The 17,951-nt window shown below is 39.6% G+C and overlaps 1 protein-coding gene across 2 annotated transcripts in view; it reads right to left on the bottom strand.

Moving 5' to 3' along the window:
• heatr9 (HEAT repeat containing 9) overlaps positions 1-17,951 on the bottom strand; it is a 39,435-nt gene that overhangs the window by 11,952 nt on the left and 9,532 nt on the right. For both annotated transcript variants that reach the window (XR_010002859.1, XM_062970580.1), the window contains exons 3-10: positions 14,122-14,291; positions 10,884-10,980; positions 9,448-9,504; positions 7,844-7,900; positions 6,660-6,720; positions 2,492-2,622; positions 2,205-2,393; positions 1,380-1,472 (exon numbers count right to left, since the gene is read on the bottom strand). Coding sequence is in view for 1 of the 2 variants with exons in the window: in XM_062970580.1 (XP_062826650.1) it covers positions 1,380-1,472; positions 2,205-2,393; positions 2,492-2,622; positions 6,660-6,720; positions 7,844-7,900; positions 9,448-9,504; positions 10,884-10,980; positions 14,122-14,291 (855 nt within the window). In the remaining variant the exon portion in view is untranslated. The remainder of the gene's footprint in view (positions 1-1,379; positions 1,473-2,204; positions 2,394-2,491; positions 2,623-6,659; positions 6,721-7,843; positions 7,901-9,447; positions 9,505-10,883; positions 10,981-14,121; positions 14,292-17,951) is intronic.

Raw genomic sequence — 17,951 nt, 5'->3', positions numbered from 1 at the left:
TATTAGTAGTAGATGTATAGACTCCACACCTTTTTTTGGGTGGGGGATTCTTTTTTAATATCTTCGACTTACCAGAACTCAGAAAGGTAATAAGCGGCAAAGCCTGTATGCTAGTGAGAGCCTGACTACATGATCTCATTAACTTCTACCTCATGTGGGATTTTCCATTAAGTAAAGTTGTTATGTTATATTGGCCTACCCAGCCAGTCTTTACGATTCTGATCCAGATTACCTGTCCAAATGTATCTACCTTTACGAACCAGTTTGAGCACTAAGATCAGCCAGAGAGGTCCTGTTGCCTTCGCAAGTGCAACTGGTTGAGACGATAGACAGGGACTTCTTGGTGGTGGCCCCTTGACACTGGAACTCCCTCCCAAGTGAGATAAGATTGGCCCCCTCCCTCCTGGTGTTCAGGAAACAACTCAAAACCTAGCTATGCAAGCAGGCGCTCGGAGAGTGATAGTATTGGAGAAGCTAAGTGACAACCACAGAACTAGTGCAATGGTTAAAATGTCTATATGTTTATGTCCATATTTGATGCTTTTTATATAGTTTTTAAATGGTTTTAATTCATATTTATATGTTACTGATTTATATATGTTATGGATTGTTTTTATAGTATGTGCAGCATTGAATTTTTTCCATTTATTATGTTGTACACTGCTTTGAGTCCCCCTATGGGTGAGAAAGGTGGTATAGAAATACAATAAATAAATACATTTAAGGATGAATTTTAAATGTGTGCCCTTTGTTTAATCTCCATTTTGTGTATTTTCATATGCATTTTATAGAAATACATTGTAATATGTAGCTTTTATAGAAATACATTGCAATACGTGTATTTGTCATATTTTTACAATGTTTATGTATTTTAATTATTCTGTAACCCGCCTCGAGTCACAAGGAGAGGCAGGTAAGAAATAAAATCATCATCATCATCATCATCATCATTATGATCATGATCATTATTATTATATTATGTTATGTGATGTTTTCATATTGGGCAAGGAGAGAAAGTTCAAAACATAGTCTACACCCTCCTCTCCTATATTGTGATCCTAACAAAGACTCCTCCTCAGCATCCTGTTACCCGTTTAAATTAGAAAACAGTAAAAAAAAAAGTCAATTGCACTGAACTGTTGTTTTTTTTTAAAGTAAATGTGAACAGAGTCACTTAGCAAAATAACTAAGGCAACAGACCAACAACAAATAGGCTCTGGCATTTAATCAAAAAACTTAAACATCACATCCACTGAAAAAATAGAAACTAATTTCTAAATGTAGTTCTGTGGGCAAGCAAAGATAGCATCTAATATTGCCAAAAATGCAAAAGAGATTCCATGGAAAAGAGCCTTGGAAAAGATTCTATAAAAACTTACCTTGTAAACAGGACAATGTTGGAGATGGTGTAGAACGCAATGGATAATTTCAGCATTCATGATTTCCATGCGCTTTATGAGCATAACCAAGGCCTGCAAAAGGAAGATGTGGATAAAGGGAGCTCAAAATCCCCAAGTGGGAGGGTGTAAATGGTAGATCAATGACATAAACACATCTTAGAGGTAAATTGTTACAATAAGTAATCATGGTCTACCGTTTCTAATAGTGAAAGTATAAATAAACTGCATTATTATGTTAACTTAATGAGGGGTACATTCAATGCTTTCACAGCATAACTGTAACACTATTAGATTTATAGTTAAAGGGTTTAGGTCTCACTCAGTGCCGGAGGAGGACCATCACACACAGACCAAATGCTGGCTGAAGCTGAATTTTCCATTTGGCTGTTGCATTGGCAATGAGATAAATGCAAAGGGAGTATGTCTTCTGGCACAGTTTAGCAGTTTGCAGAATTAAGAGTAAGAAATTAAAGTTGCTTATTTTTGTCTACTTTGAAAAACAAAAATAATCCCAGTATTATTTGTGTGTGGCACATCTGTCCCCTTTTATTAGAAGCACTATTAAATATGTGAGGAGGAAACCCTATGGCAAAGTGAGTTATACTGTGGGAAATAATAAACAAATGTACATTTTTTAAATGCGCCAAGTAAAAAAAACTGGTGTTGACAACAAATCCATCCTTGCCTCATTACAATACAAAAAGTAGTTCTTTTTTCCTCTCTTCTTCAGAGGGATCTCAAAGACAATCTTGGAACATGAAGATGCAATTTGGTTTTCTGTCTGCATTTTCATTTCACACCCACCTGAATTTTTTTCTTCCAGTCTTTCTGGGTCAAGCTCATCAACATGGTCTGTTGGGCAAGTAGATTGGACTTGTCCAGGTAACCCAAGCAAAGGGCTGCATCAAAGCTTATATCATCCAATGGATCCTGCAAGTCCACCAGCCGCTGTAGATTTCGTGTTAAGCTATTGTGGAACCCTATACAATGTTGCTGGGGGAAGAAGCATTGATCTGAATGTTGTTTTAATAGGTCAAGGGGGAAAGGAGAAGGGCTGCCATAACCATCAACAGTAAACCCTCATGTCTTACCTCAAAAGTTGGTGTGAATGCCCAGGCTTGCAGAGAAACCTTCAATGCAGCCAATATATCTTCTCTCCGATTCAGGGTCACTACTTTCAAATGTTTGATGAGTACTTTCATTACAGAAGACTCTAGGCAACCTGCTCCAGACAGAGAAGTGGCATAGATCAAAGGTAAAATAAAAAATTCAGGAAGTTCATGGACATCTGGAAATGCCACAAATGATCTACTTGTGTTTCACTAGGAGGCTAAGGACTTTCTAGCAAAACAAAAGTAACTAAAATGTTTAGTCTCCAGAAGGATAGTTGTACTGATCTGTTGCAACACAATATCAAAAATTAATTGATATGCAAATATATTGCTTGCTAAACATACTTGTACTTCCAGTTTCTGCCTAGAAATCATGTTAATTGACATTGTTATTGTTTTATAAATGTTTATGTTTTTTTACTGTACTTTGTATATTCTGCGGCACTACTACGTGCTTTTCTAAGCCACCCGAGTCCTTTTTGGGAGATGGTGGCGGGATATAAATAAAATAGTAGTAGTAGTAGTAGTAGTAGTAGTAAATAATAATAATAATAATAATAATAATAATAATAATAATAATAATAATAATAATAATAATAATATCATGCTCATGGTCTACAGTACAGCCATTCTTGTTCACTGTTCTCTAAGTAAGGGAGGAGCCTAGGGCTTCCAAAGGCAGGGAGTCATCCTTATCCTAAGGGGAGTGATTTCACGGCTGCTGATGGAATTTAAATTTTACTGTCTTTTGTCTTGGTCTCCACACAGCCAAAAAGGGGGAATAGCATCTGCCTACATTGTGATCCCACAAGCCTAGACCAACACAACTACAGCAGGGACAACATCTGATACAAAATGAAGCTCAGTGTCTCCAACATCATTTTACTTCTTTTTCTTCCTTCTGTGTACTTTCCCCTCATCATTTATCTGATGGTGAAACCAATGGAGCTTTGCAAGATTGCATTATATGTTTTGTGCATTTTGGTTGCGGACTTGGGGGTTTGTTTATATATATATATATATATATATATATATATATATATATAGTATGCAAAATTCCGGAGATCGATACAGATTTCAGATAATTTTGGCAATTTGACAGCTGAGCTGCAGAATATGAACAGGGAAAGGACCTTGCTGAAGCCTTACCAGAACAAAACACTAGCCAACGGGTCTTTCAGCTAAATTCGGGAAGGATTTGTTCCTTTTCCATGAGATCTTACATCTTTTTTCTTTTCCTGTGCAGTGCTGCTGTCTGTGACTCAGGATGCAAAGTGCTAGTGCTAGATTTTTGAAAATTAAATAAAATCTTTGTCTTTCAACATCATTTTTATCTCATCTCCTTATTCTAACTTTTCCTTTCTAAATTCTGCAAGGGAGGTGTGGCTGAATGCGCATTTGGGGTGGGGGCTGTGAGTTTAAAGGGCATTTTGAGTGTTTTTATTTTATTTTACTCTGCTAACAGTACTAAGATTTTATTTTTAAACTTTTTTGCTTTTGAAACTTGAAATGCCAGCTCTCCCTATCAGTAACTACCTGCCTTCCTTGCATTTTATGTGTGTGTATGCCAGCACCAGCAGCCTTTCCCCCCTCCTCCCCCAAAATATGGTGGAAAAACGGGTCGCACCAGTTTTCCCACAGGCACACACACACAAAGCATGTGTGATAAATAAAAAGAGTTTCAAAAGTCATTACAAAAATAGGGGGTTGCTGGGATTGTGTTTCTAAAGTGTTTCTAAGATATAGTTAGTGGGGGGTTTTACTATAATGGAAGTAACAAAGTTTTGTTACTTTTTCATTATTGTAATTATGCATAAATACTATAATTGGGGAAAATTAAGGGGCTCCTTTCTCCTTCATTTTACAGCTATTGGGGTAAAACTTGTTGCCATGGTAGAATACATTTACCACTGTTAGCCCATCAAGTTTTAGAACATTTGTTAATTAATCTCAATGAACATAAATGGGCTGAATTCACCCAATAAATGTCACAAGACTATACAATACTTCAAACCTTTGATAAGCACAAAGCTTACTCAAAAATCAATATGATCTGGGTTTCAGATATCTTAATGGGATTAGTGGAAATTATAGAAACACATCCAAAAATAATGTCAGATCATGCTCTACTTTCTATGGATATTAAAATACCAAAAGAAACATATGGTCTGGAAATTAAATGAATACCTATTTTAAAAATTTGAAAATGTGCAGAAGATAAAAGAAGAGATAAATGACTTATTTAGGATGAATGAAATGGAAGGAATGTCCCCTAACACAATCAGGAGCATAAGAATTAGCAAGGACTAATTAAGCCAATACTTATTTTCATCTCTAGTAATTAGCAGCTTTTACTGAGGGTGAATGGCTGTGCAACAAAATGAGGAACACCTTACCAAAGCTAGGACCTTCCAGATGTTTTAGATTACAAGCACCATCATGCCAATATCCCTCTGTTCATCCACAATACAATTAAAGAGTCTTTCTACACCCATATGAGCCAGGACCAATACTACCCAGGTGACCCACTTAAACATACACCAGATATCTGCATGGATAAAATATACAACATTCTAACAACCCAGAATCATAAATTCTAATATTTAATAAATACACATATCATAACATTAGCTGTGCCTGGCTATGCACTGCTGTGGTGTATGGAAATCATTTGTTGGCCAGGTGGAATAGCAGTGAATAGCCTTGCAGCCTCAAAGCCTGGCCATTTCTTCTTATGGGAATCCTTGTTTGGTGAGCTGGAATACAATGGAATAGGCTTGCTGTTTGGAAGCCTGGGTACTTGCATTCTAGAGGAATGGGTTTTTGGGCTGCTAGAATTGCAATGAATAGCCTGGCTGCTTCAAAGCCTGCCTGCTTGCCACCTAGGGGAATCTTTGGTTGGCCAGTATTAATAGTACAGAGTAGTATTGCTGCTTAAAAGCCTGGCTGCTTTCTACATGGGGGCATCCTTCATTGGTCAGGTTGGATGGGATGGAGTAGCCTCATGGCTTCAAAGCCTAGGGGTTTTCCACCTAGGGCAAATCTTGGTTGGCCAGGATGAAGAGCACTGAATAGCCTTGCTGCTTGCAAGCCTGGCCACTTTTTACCTTACAGAATCCTTGGTTGGCCAGGTTGAATAGCAATTAATAGTCTCGGTGCTGCAGGTATGAATGTTGCAATTAGCCATCTTGATTAGCATTTAATGGCCTTGCAGATTCAAAGCCTGGCTGCTTCCTCCCTGGGAGAATCCTTTAGTGGGAGGTGTTAGCTGGTCCTGGTTGTTTCCTGTCTGGAATTTCCCTGTTTTCAGAGTGTTGTTCTTTATTTACTGTCCTGATTTTAAAGATTATATTGTTCTGAATTATTATACCACAGTAATTATTATATACTATATATATTATCATCTTATTAGATATATTTATAATATTTTATCATCTGCTTAAAACTGGATTATATGAGGACCCTTCTACACAGCTGTATAAAATCCACACTGAACTGGATTTTATGGCAGTGTGGACTCAAAATAATCCAGTTCAAAGCAGATACTGTGATTATGTGCCTTGGCATTCTGGGTTATATAGCTGTGTGGAATGGCCTTGAGTCTACATTGCCATATAATCAAGTTCAAATAAAATAATCTGTATTTTATAGGCAATGTGGTAGAGGCCTAACTGAACCCTGGCTATCCCTCAGCGCCATTGTGGCTGAGGGGGTTGCTAGGAGACGAAGTGGGCTGGGCCTAAAGGAGGCAGGGCCTACCCTTCTGACCAACAGCCAGGGTTGAAACAGCTTTTCCTCGTCCCCTAATTTGGACTTTATTTTTCTAGGTTTTTTTGTTTGAAAGACATAGATTGGATGACAATGTCTTTTGTGGCCAAATTTCGTGTGATTCGGTTCAGTGGTTTTGTTGTTTACTCAGTCCTATAAACATACATTACATTTTTCTATATATAGATATGGTACTAAAATTTTGGTTGCTTGGCTTAAGTCAGTTTCACACTTTAAGAAATATTACAACAAAAGTTGTACATGAATGCAAGAACAAACAGGAAAACGAGTTTGCTTGGTGATCCATCAATGTGTCTAACACCTTTCCCCCATGCCAGCATTAGGGATCTTGAGTGATCTGATAAAGAAATTCACTCACCCAGCAAAGCCAGGGACCGAGCTGCTTCATACTGCAATGTCCGACTGTTGCTTTCCTGAAACTGAAAAATATAAATAGTAATAATGAGCAGATAGATGCATGAACATCTCCCTTTATATTTAATACAAAGTGGAAGGATGCCCCCCTCCAGAACAATGAGATCTAACATCAAAGTGTAGTTTGTCTGCTCATCACCCCCTTACAGTGAGAACGCTGTGTACCTTATGAAAAGGGCAAGTACTCAAGCTTCCCTCCCTTACTTCTTTCCTTCCTCTTTTCCTTACTTCCTCCCTCCCTCCCATTCTTGACTTCCTTCCTCTTTTTGTTCATTTGTTTATTCCTTCTTGGGGATCAGGGCCCTGGAAACCGTGGGCTCCTCGAGAGGAGAGAAAGAGAGATGGCGGCCGCCTCTTACGTCCCTTCATCCCAATTAAGTGTTGCCTTCTTTTTGGGTGGCTCTGTCCCAGTGGCCCCTTGTTTCGTTCTTTCTCTTCCCGCACAACTTTTTCTTTATTCCTTTGCAAAGGAAGGCTCCTCAAGTGCCCTACTTGCCCCAGGCCGTCAGGGCTGTCACTGCTCCTGCTGCTTCATGGCACCTGCCTGCTTTTCATCCTCCCTCCCTTCCTTCTCTGCCCTGCCTTCATCCTGCACTTTCGAAAAAGACTGCCCTTCACTGTGGCTCCTCCCTTGGGAAGAAAATGGGAGAGCCAGGTGGCAACTATAACTCTATCACAATCAAAGCCCTCCCGATAGATGGCCATACTGAAAAGCCCCCAGAGAAGGGGACTCCACCAGACTCAGAGGCAGTATATGCCACTGTCTGAAATGACTTGAAGGAACATAACAACAATCTTAATTAACTTGACTCATCAGCCAAAAGCAGGCCCACACTTGCCATTGTAAGACTGGCACATTTACATTGGTTAAAATAGTTGTTTTATATAATGTATTGTTTTTTTTCTTTCTTTTTTTTGCACTACAAATAAGATATATGTAGTGTGCATAGGAATGTGTTCATGGCTTTTTTTCAAACTATAGACTGGCCTCTCAACAGGCTGAGGGACCGTGAACTGGCTTTTGGCCTAAAAATTTTGGACATCCCTGCATTAGAAGGTTCTAAAAGTAAATTGGCATAGAATTGTAGCCTTGTAGGTTTATTGATAACCTGGAGGGCAAGTACTTACAGTAGTATAAAGTGCAGATATAACCATTTCTTCAGCAACACCAAGGTGCCCAAGGGCCTGCAAAGATCAGCCAGAGAAACAAAGAATTATCACTAGGGACTCCTCTCACAATTCCAGTTCTAGAGGATAGACTCCAGGGAAGAATGGGAAAATATACTGAAAGCCAGCTGTTTCCATTTATTTGGCACAGGATAAAGCCAAATCCTGTTATCATTTTGAACTAAAATTCCTAGCATGCCACAAACATTTCCCGTAATTTTCCACAAGACAAGACACCATTACTGCAGGCACTTGCTCCCACTGAAACAAAACAAAGCAGATATACTAAATGTAGAGGTTCAAGTCTGTTGTTCTCACTTCTGTAACTTAACAAAACACCCAACTGAACAAAGCGAGAATAAAGGTTTGAAGTGATTTTACCAGGTATTCTTTTACCTCTATTAAGCATAATTGATCAATTCATCAACCGTCTCTAAATTGATCGATCCAAATCTACAGCAGATGAAAAACTACAGAAGACACTGCCAAAAGAACACAGTTTTTTAAAACTGAGGAAATAAGTCATTTGTAAACACAGTACGTGAAATCTGAAACACAAAGATTACCCTCTTCAAATAAGGATGATTTCAGTTAAGACATGTTCATATACAAGTAAGTCCCACTGCATTTAACAGAAATTACTCTCCAATATTTATTTAGAATTAGATCTTTCCTGATTATATCTTCATTTCTTACATATGAAGATCTTTCTCTCCATCCTTCTGCTTCAATTAGGCAGAGGAGCATGAGCAGCAAATGAACTGGAAGGCAGATATGATTTATGATTAATCTTCTCCAATCATATTTGGAAAGTCACAGGTTTCCTGCATCTACTTTACAACAATGTCTCTACAGTTATAGTTTATAGAGTCCAATTCATTCTGTCATGCAGAAACACACAAAGCACTCAGAGGAGATGACAATTCAGCCTCTTTTTAAAACCCCCCAAGGGCTGCATATTCCACTGTCAAAAGGCTCTTACAGTCAGAAAGCTTCTCCTAATATTGGGGTGGAATCTCTTCCCCCAAGCTACCCCTCCCTCCATATAAGAAACAGAGGAAGACATGCAGATACTATGTTTAAAAGCCTCCAGAAAAAAAACTACACCACACTCTGAGGTTACACATTTTATAATTCCTTGTTTCCAGGAAAAGGCTTAATTTACACTATGATTTCTGACCCAAAATTTTAATTTTTATGATCATAAGAACCTCAACTTTTACTTTGGGAGCCTGTTTACTATTCTTGTTTAAGTGCTGAACTGGGGTAAATAAATAAGGCTCTAGGCCATTTTTTTTTTCCGTGTCAGGAGCAACTTGAGTCGCTTCTGGAGTGAGAGAATTGGCCGACTGCAAGGACGTTGCCCAGGGGATGCCCAGATGTTTTGATGTTTTTACCATCCTTGTGGGAGGCTTCTCTCATGTCCCCGCATGGAGCTGGAGCTGATAGAGGGAGCTCATCGATGCTCTCCCTGGGTGGGATTCGAACCTGGCAGCTTTCAGGTCAGCAACCCAACCTTCAAGTCATGAGGCTTTAGTCCACTACGCCACCAGACTTAATGTTACCTGAGCTGCATAGATTTGTTCAAGTTCCACAGGGGAAGCCAAGTACTTTATGAGACCCTGTGGGGACATAGAATTGGAAAACAGTGAAGTATTAATAAGGGAAAGAATGAAAGTATGTGATGGATTACATATTTCCTATACACGGTGTTGAGTAACATCTCAAAAGAATACAGGGAAAAGCTGCAACAATTGTCTAGCAAAGCCATAAAACTATGGCCTTAAACAATATAACTATTATCTTTTGGGTAGATAACAGGTCCCCTTCTGCCATGGGAATTGTGTGGCCCTCCAAAAAATTGGACTGCAGGTCCCAGCAAATCATAGTCAGCCTAGCCAAAGGTAAAGATTGTAGGGAGTTGAAGTCCAACATCATCTGAAAGGATGCTGATTCCGATCCCTGGGTTATAAGATAGTGATAATAGCACAGATATAACTATGGTTGTTATTGATACAGACAACTATTATAAAATTGATTTTGACTTACGGTAATCTCATAAATGAGTGACCTCCTAATCTCCCTCTCTGCTTAGGTCTTACCGGAATAAATTCCTGATAAGATTTCATAAAGTCAAGCTGTAGTCCTATATCTTCATCTCTGTGAGTAAGCCCCATTTCATTCAAAATTACTTGCATTCGTGTAGACAAACATATGCCGTCTATAGAAAGCAGGGATGCAACTCTCCAGGTGCTGTTGGTCTGCAACTCCTAGCAACTCTCAACCACTAGCTATTGGAGTTGCAGTTCAACAACATGTGGAAGGCCATACCATTCCAACCTTGTATAATGAAATAACCTGATTCAGCAAACGTTTGGCTCTGTCCCTTCTACATTGGCAGTCTGGAGTTCTGTTTCTGCTAACATAGTCATCTCCCATTTGCATTTTTTGCTATTTTCCTTGCTTCCAGTTGTTGTTATTTGGATGACCAATGACTAAGTGAGTAAAATCTTACTTGCCTCTAAAATATAAATTCATTGAAATTGTCTCTTGCTTTGTTCAATAATATTCTGCACACCATTTCTGAAAACAATGTTTTATTCAGCAAATCAATAAATTATTTAATGGTTTTTTCCACGTTTCTAATGGCTCTAATCATGTAGCCTATTGTGGAAGAGAGCTTATGTTTTGGATGCACGATGAAGAAAAAACAAGTGATCTAAACAGATAGTAAACACAGGAGACACACTAAGAACCATTAACAGTTGAGCTCAATTGGAATATATATGTTTTGTCACATTAATCTGCAGCAGAGATGGGCAGCATCTGGCTCTCCAAATGTTTCTGGATTTCTATCAGCCTTCCCTGAAATAATCAATGGTGACTGCTAATAGGCATTGCAGTCTGACAACATTCCCCATCTCTGATCTGCAGCAGTGGAATTAAGATTCCCAATTATTGATGCCTTGTTACAAATCATAGCTTTTGTGTAACATCTGACCTTGAGCCTTTCTCCTTTCATCTCTTCCTCCCAAATACCAATCTCTTTCTGTTTAATCTTTGCTACCTTGACAAACTTGGAGAGAGAGAAATCAGACCTGAGGGAAAGGAAAAACAATGTCATGGCTATAGTGACAGGTACCTTGATTCTATCTCATTTGGATAACTACAATGCACTAGACATAAGGCTGTCTTTGTCAGTTGTTTAGAAATAACAGCTGGTCCAAAATGCTAAGCTATGTTGCAGATTTGAGATTGATTGCAGAGAAGACAGGATACCCACATTGTAAAAAAAACCTCACTAACAGGATTGTGAAGAGCTTCAAAGAATCTTTTCAATCTAGGAGAATGTACACTAAAAAGGTAAATGGTATATAACTTTCTTTATATAAAATGGCCAAATCAAAGGTTGCTTTTTGGATTTAAAAAAATCTTCAAGCCATGGATAGTGAGATCTGTGGGTGCAAAAAACTTGGATACAGAGGGTACAGAGGGTAATCTTGGATACAGATTAATTATATCACAAAATAAGACAAAAATTCAAAGCTGCTCTTTAAACAAAATGTGGGATCTGTGGTATACTATCACCACCTGCTGGATATTATGAGAAAAGCAAAAAGGTACGTTTTTGATATCAGGGTCTCAATTTTATAATGTGTGTTCACACCGGCCAACACACATTTTGGTGCCTTAAACATTAGACTTGTTTCCGGCTATATTTGACATTCTAATTCCAAAAATGGCATCAGTTTTCCCCATCATCTCTAGTTTTTGAGATAGATACAAACATATAAGATATGCCAGCCTTCATCTGGATCTATACTGCCATATAATCCAGTATCTAATTCCAGTTTATCTGCTTTGATCTGGATTATATGAGTCAACACTACCAACACTTTACCTGCTTTCTCATAGAAAATCATGATAGCCATATGTTAAAAACTAGGGCTGATGCAGTCTATCTAATGCAATTTTCTGGATCAGCACCCTAAATAATCCCAGGAACAGGCCTATAAACCAAGACACCAAGATTTTAATTTTTTTGTGGTAGCAGTATGAATTTACTTTAATTGCCCTGATAACTGGGAATCCTAAAGGTCCCTCTCTCAAATGTAAATTCCAGAGGTCCATAGAATGGAATAATAGCAATTGTAGGAGAATCATGGCGCTATCACTATAGCCCTGGTTCTGGTTGTGGAGACCGGTTTTGATTTTAATGATGTTTTTAATATTTTACTGTTTTTGGTTGCTTGATTGGCTTGTTATATGTTTTTTGACTTTTTAAAATGTGTTTTATTTGGTTGACTCTGTTTTGTTGGGCTTTGTCCTATTATAAGCCGCCACCAGTCCCTTCGTGGAGATGGTGGCAGGATACAAAAATATATAGATATAGATATAGAGATTTTTAAGTGTGAAAAAGGCCCATGGATAAATGAAAAAGAATGGGTGGGTGTCTTCAAATGCCTCAAAGTGAGGATAAAGAAACAAATGTATAAACAGGATCATCTGTCCTCCTGGTTAAGATCAGCATTCAGTACTGTACATGTTTCACCCTTATATCCCGAGAGAGAGGGAAGGGTGTGTGCTCAAAGTTTAAGAGGTTTTAGAGAGTGGCAAAAATGAATGTAAGATAGTAATCCAACCTTAATTTTAAAGAAAAGAGGATAAATCTCTCAGGGAAGCCCAGGCCTAAATCCAGGTAATACTCCCGGCTAGGAGAGCTTAATGGGAACCTGGTAAAGTAACACATACCAAGACTTCTGTTGATTCAATGGATGTGTTCCAGCTAGGACTAATAATTGGATTTAAACCTTAAAATGTATAGTTGATACTACTTTGGTTCAACTTCAGTCACTGTATGGGATTTCTGTATTATTGTTTTGTTATGATTATTTATTTATTTATTTATTTACGATACTTCTATCTCGCCTTTCTCTACTCTGAAGGGGACTCAAGGCAGCTTTACTTATAAGCAGCTATTCGAGGCCTTAACAACACAATACAGAATTAAAACAATACAAAATTAAAATGGACATTTAAAATAGAATAATAAAACACAGTTAAAACATTTAGAGGCATTTAAAAACCATTAAAAAACTGATCACATAATCCACAAGCATAAACCGGGCCGTTCCTATAGTCATAACATGTCATTCCATATCTGTTTATTGTACAGGTTCTCCAAAGGCTTGGCCATAGAGCCACATTTTTACTCTCTTATGGAAGATCAGGAGGGAGGGAGCTGATCTAATCTCCCTGGGGAAGGAGTTCCATAGCTGAGGGGACACCACTGAGAAGCCGTCTCTCGTCCCCACCAATCGCGCCGGTGAAGAAGGCAGGACCGAAAGCAGGGCCTCCCCAGATTATCTTAAACTCTGACATGGTTCATAGAGGAGATACATTCAGATAGGTGAGCTGGGTCAGAACCATTTAGGGCTTTATAGGCTAAAGCCAGCACTTTGAATTGTTCTCAGTAGCAGACTGGCAGCCAGTGGAGCTGCCATAGCAGGGCAGGGCCGTAGCCAGAAAAAATTTCAGAGGGAGTTTTGAAAATTTCAGGGGACGGGTTGAACACCCCCCCCCCAAGGCTACAGACCTGTCAATATCTGCTTGAGATAATGCCTGGAGGGATGCGTCTCATAGACTTAGCATGGGGATATAAATGTGAGAAATAAATAAATAAATAACCAGTTAAAATTCATGAGTAAACCAGAGTTTTTTTAACATGAAAAATTTTGGGGGTGGTTTGAACCCCTAACACCCCCACCCCACCCCCCCACCCCCCCCCACCCCACCCCCCCCCCACCCCCCCACCCCACCCCCCGTCTACAGGCCTGTAGCAGGGAGGTTGTATGCTCCCTGTATGCCGTTCTGGTGAGCAATCTGGCTGCCGCCCGTTGGACCATTTGGAGCTTCTGAACAGTCTTTAAAAGCAACCCCACACAGAGCATGTTGCAGTACTCTATTCAGGATGTAACCATGTTTTGAATTATTCATTTCACTTTATTTCCATATCTTTATTATTTGTCCCATTAGAAGAACTATTTTGTTCTTTGGGAGATAGGCAGTTCTGGGATCCTACATACTTTACAGAAGTGTAATATGAGTATATTAGGGTCAGGGTCATCAGCATCCCCTTTTAAAGGGGATTTCATATTTAATAATAATTAATAATCATTTAATATGTTTGTTGTGATCAGCTCTCACTGTAGAAATAGAAATCGCATTTTACTGCTTACCTTTTCTTCATGGCCTTCTTTTTTTCCTTTTCCAGCTTCTTTCGGTACATACATTGCTTCTTCAAAGTTTCTGGATCTGGCTGATCAACAATTCTAGGCTGGATAAAGCGTGGCTCAGGTACATATGTTCTCCACAGTGATGGGCTACGTGGGTAAGTAATGTGTGGAGTCTAGGAAGACGAAACAAACTATCAGCACTGCAATAGTCGCAAAGCAAAATACATTTAATTGTTAGAAACCTAGCACAATTCCAACAGGTTGTCTGGCAATATTCCTCTGAATGTTTATTCCAAAGCGTAAACCTTAGGCATTTTCACTAATAATAATTTAGAACTCCCCTCCAAATTCTTGAAATGCTATCCTAGAAGCGTTGTTATCCCATAAGTGTTCAGCTATGGATCTATGTCTTTATGTCCTGTGTTGATTTATGGTATCCCTATACATTTAATAGGGTTTTCTGAGGCTAGCAATGTTCAGTGGTGGTTTGTCATGACCTCCTCTGAAATACAGTCTGCAGCACTTCCTATCATTGTGTTGGCCCCCCATCCAAATATGAACAAGGGGAGAAAAATGTGGCTTTTGTCTCTCAAATAGAAATTCCCCTCACCATGCAAGACCTCAAATTTCCAGTACTGCAGTAACTTTAAAAATCTGGCAAACACGTAAGAGGTATTGTTTGAGCAATCCAAAGAAAAGTGGGTGGCAAAGATACCAAGGGAATGAAAACACTGCATATAGAAGGGTTCAGGATGTAGGTATCTTCAGTGATGAATTCTGTAATTCTAGATATCTGGGGATTGAAAGAAAATCTCATTCTTATTGAGTGGGCAATGTCACATTCTCCTCACACATAGCTACAGCCTTGTGCCTTTCTGTACTATCCTCCTCCACAAGCTTCATGAACTCCAACTGAGCATTCTTGCAGAATTCAGATAAAAGACAAGTACTTCATCAGAAGCAAAGAACTCCTGTCAATTAGGAGTAGGTACATATGATGGGTCCAAGATACCATTTTGGCTCCTGCAACTCCAAAGAAGTCACACTGAGCCATTTTTGTGCCTGAAAGTCGCAAATGGATTTCAGAACTAGTTGCAACTTCCTGCTCTATCCAGAGATTTCCAGGGTCTTGAAGAGACTGGCTGGTGTTTGAACATTACTACTCACTGTTGCACAACTCCTGGAGCATTCTAGGAGCGACTAGGAATTAATTGTGAGGCAAAAAAATCCATTCATTTTAATTTGGAGGGTCTGAAGATTAGAGAAGAGGTTGTGCAAAACCTATAAGGTTCTATACCTCTAAGAGAGGCTATGTAGTTTGTAAGCTTCACAATTCCCAACCTATTCTACAGAGACACGCAGGTTTTAAACTGGAGCAGTTTCTATATTCTAGCAGGAAATTCGTGAGATATCTATCATTAAGACAAAGAAGGTATGTGCATAGGGAAGCCATATATATATATGCTAGGGTGAAAAGGGGACAGAATAAAGTTCATGCAAACTGAAATCAGGGTTACAGTTTGAGTAAAAATTGACAGTGTTAGGTGAGGTTGAATAGAAAGTAAGTTGAGGATCTACTGTTACATCTCTGAGGCCCCTTCCACACAACTGAATAAAATCTCATGTTTTCTTCTTTGAACTGGAATATATGGCGACTCAGTAGATACAGTGAGTTATTCTGCCTTAATATTCTGGGTTATATGGCTGTGTGTAAGGGCCCTGAGTGTTGTGCAACAGACCTACAGGTTTCTGGCTGCCAATTTTTTAACAACTGTAATAAGAGAATCTAATTACAAAAGCTTGGGTGAAAAAGCGTTTTTCCTGAAAAAGAACTCTAATTCCAATTTTAGGTTTATGCTCAGAGGCACCCTGTCCATTCAAAGTGTATGTCTGAATTTCTCTATTTGGCTCTAATGATTGGTCTTTGGCCCTCTTGGTTGTTTTTTAAAAAAATGCACACAGTAAGCTTTCTACTCTGAGGGGTGAAGACATAATGAGGAAGCGCCATCAACAACCTGAAACCCAACACACCTGTGATGCAATAACCCTTTTGGTTCTGAGATTACCATATTATTATTATTATTATTATTATTATTATTATTATTATTATTATTATTATGAAATATAACAAACAATCATAAAAGCAAAAAAAGTAAAATAAAATAGACACACAAAAAAATACAAAAAGGTATACAGGTTTACACTGTAGTGTACAGCCAGTGCTTGTTAAACTAATGGATATTCACAGAATGGCTGTACCTGTGATGAACCATGGGCCTTGTAGTCCTGCTCAGGACATTGTAATCCCTGATGAAGATGAAAACTTGGGTTTTTTACCTTCCCAGTCTGAACTGGATTCCTCTCAGCCAGATCCTTCCCAGGCAGATCTGGAAACCTTGCACCTGCAAGAAAGTTGTGCCCCAGAAGTATGTCAAACAACCCCAGAGCCTACTTCTCCCGTGTTCTTGCGCCGGGAGTTTTGTAAACAACAGAGAAGTTTGGATTCAGCTTCGCGCAGGAGTGCGAGGATAGCAGCTAAGAATGTTGCCAATTAACACTGGTTCTCGTGAGAATCTTTAAGGAGTTTAACATCTGGTCTCAGAGTTTAGCTTTCGTTTCTGATTCCCAGGGAACCGCTTTGGTGAGAAAGTTGGACTCTATATAGGTGTTTTGCCCGCGTAGCAACTTCGCGGAGTCAATTCGTCAGCCTACGGAGCGAGTTGTGTCTGGACAGCGCGCTCCGATTCAAGCCTCGCTCTTGCTCAAGCCTTGCCTTGCTATCCAGCCTTCGCCTTGCTTCCCAGCCTTGTTTACCTGCGGACCTTGCCTTGTTTCCCAGGACCAATCCTTGCCTTGTTTCACGGATTTTACCAAGTTATTCCACGGACCTTGTTCTTGTTCTTAGTTACCTTGTTCCACGTTCAAGCCTTGTTTCAAGTATCAAGTTATTTCCTAGCCACGTTCAAGTTTTATGGACTAAAGGACTTTGTCATCTCCCCTCACTTTGCTTGGCAAAGTGAGTGTTTCGGTTATTGGATTACAACTTTGGACCTTAATATTTCATATTGGACATTAATTCCTTGGACTAATTTTGACCTTTCCTGAAAGGTCTGCTTCTGGACTATCTTTTACATTTGCTTTTACTAACTTTATATATTTCCTTAATAAAGATATTAGATAGATTCTGGCTTCTGCGTATGGTTATTGGTGCTCTGTAGCCTGGGTCGTGACAGTTTGACTCCGCCGCCCTAAGCACCAATTAACCTCGGCCAGAATGTCTACCGGAACCGTACCCGGTGGGCAGCCACTGAGCTACACCATCAGCAAGGACGAAGTGGATCGCATCCGCGACAGACTCAACGCCCAGGATGGAGAAATAAAGGGCTTGCGGGAGCGCGGAATCCGCCTCCCGGCCATGGCGTTGCCTACCAAGTTTACTGGAGAAGCTTCCAAGGTTCATGTTTTCCGTCGCCAATGTCAAGCTTATCTAGAGGCCCGTGATGCCGAGTTTCCCCAAGAAGACATCAAAGTGGCATGGGTTTACAGTCTTCTAGACGGGCCAGCGGCCAACTGGGCGACGGCACTGTTCGACCAAGCCTCTCCACACCTAAGATCAGCGCAACATTTCTTGGACCACCTCAAGGAGACTTGGGGAATCGAGGACAATTTGGAGGCAGCCGGCCACAAACTCCGTCGCCTTTTCCAAGGAGACAGACCTATGTCTCAGTATATAGCCGAGTTCCGAGTGCTGGCCCACAACACCGGCTGGAACGATGTAGCCCTCAGAGGACAATTCCGGGAGGGTCTCAACATTGAAATGCTGGAAGAAATCT

Source organism: Anolis carolinensis, chromosome 2, assembly GCF_035594765.1.
Source record: "Anolis carolinensis isolate JA03-04 chromosome 2, rAnoCar3.1.pri, whole genome shotgun sequence".
Classification (NCBI taxonomy): Eukaryota; Metazoa; Chordata; class Lepidosauria; order Squamata; family Dactyloidae; genus Anolis; species Anolis carolinensis.
The sequence above is the reverse complement of the archived record's forward strand: the minus strand, read 5'-3'. Positions and strand labels throughout refer to the sequence as shown.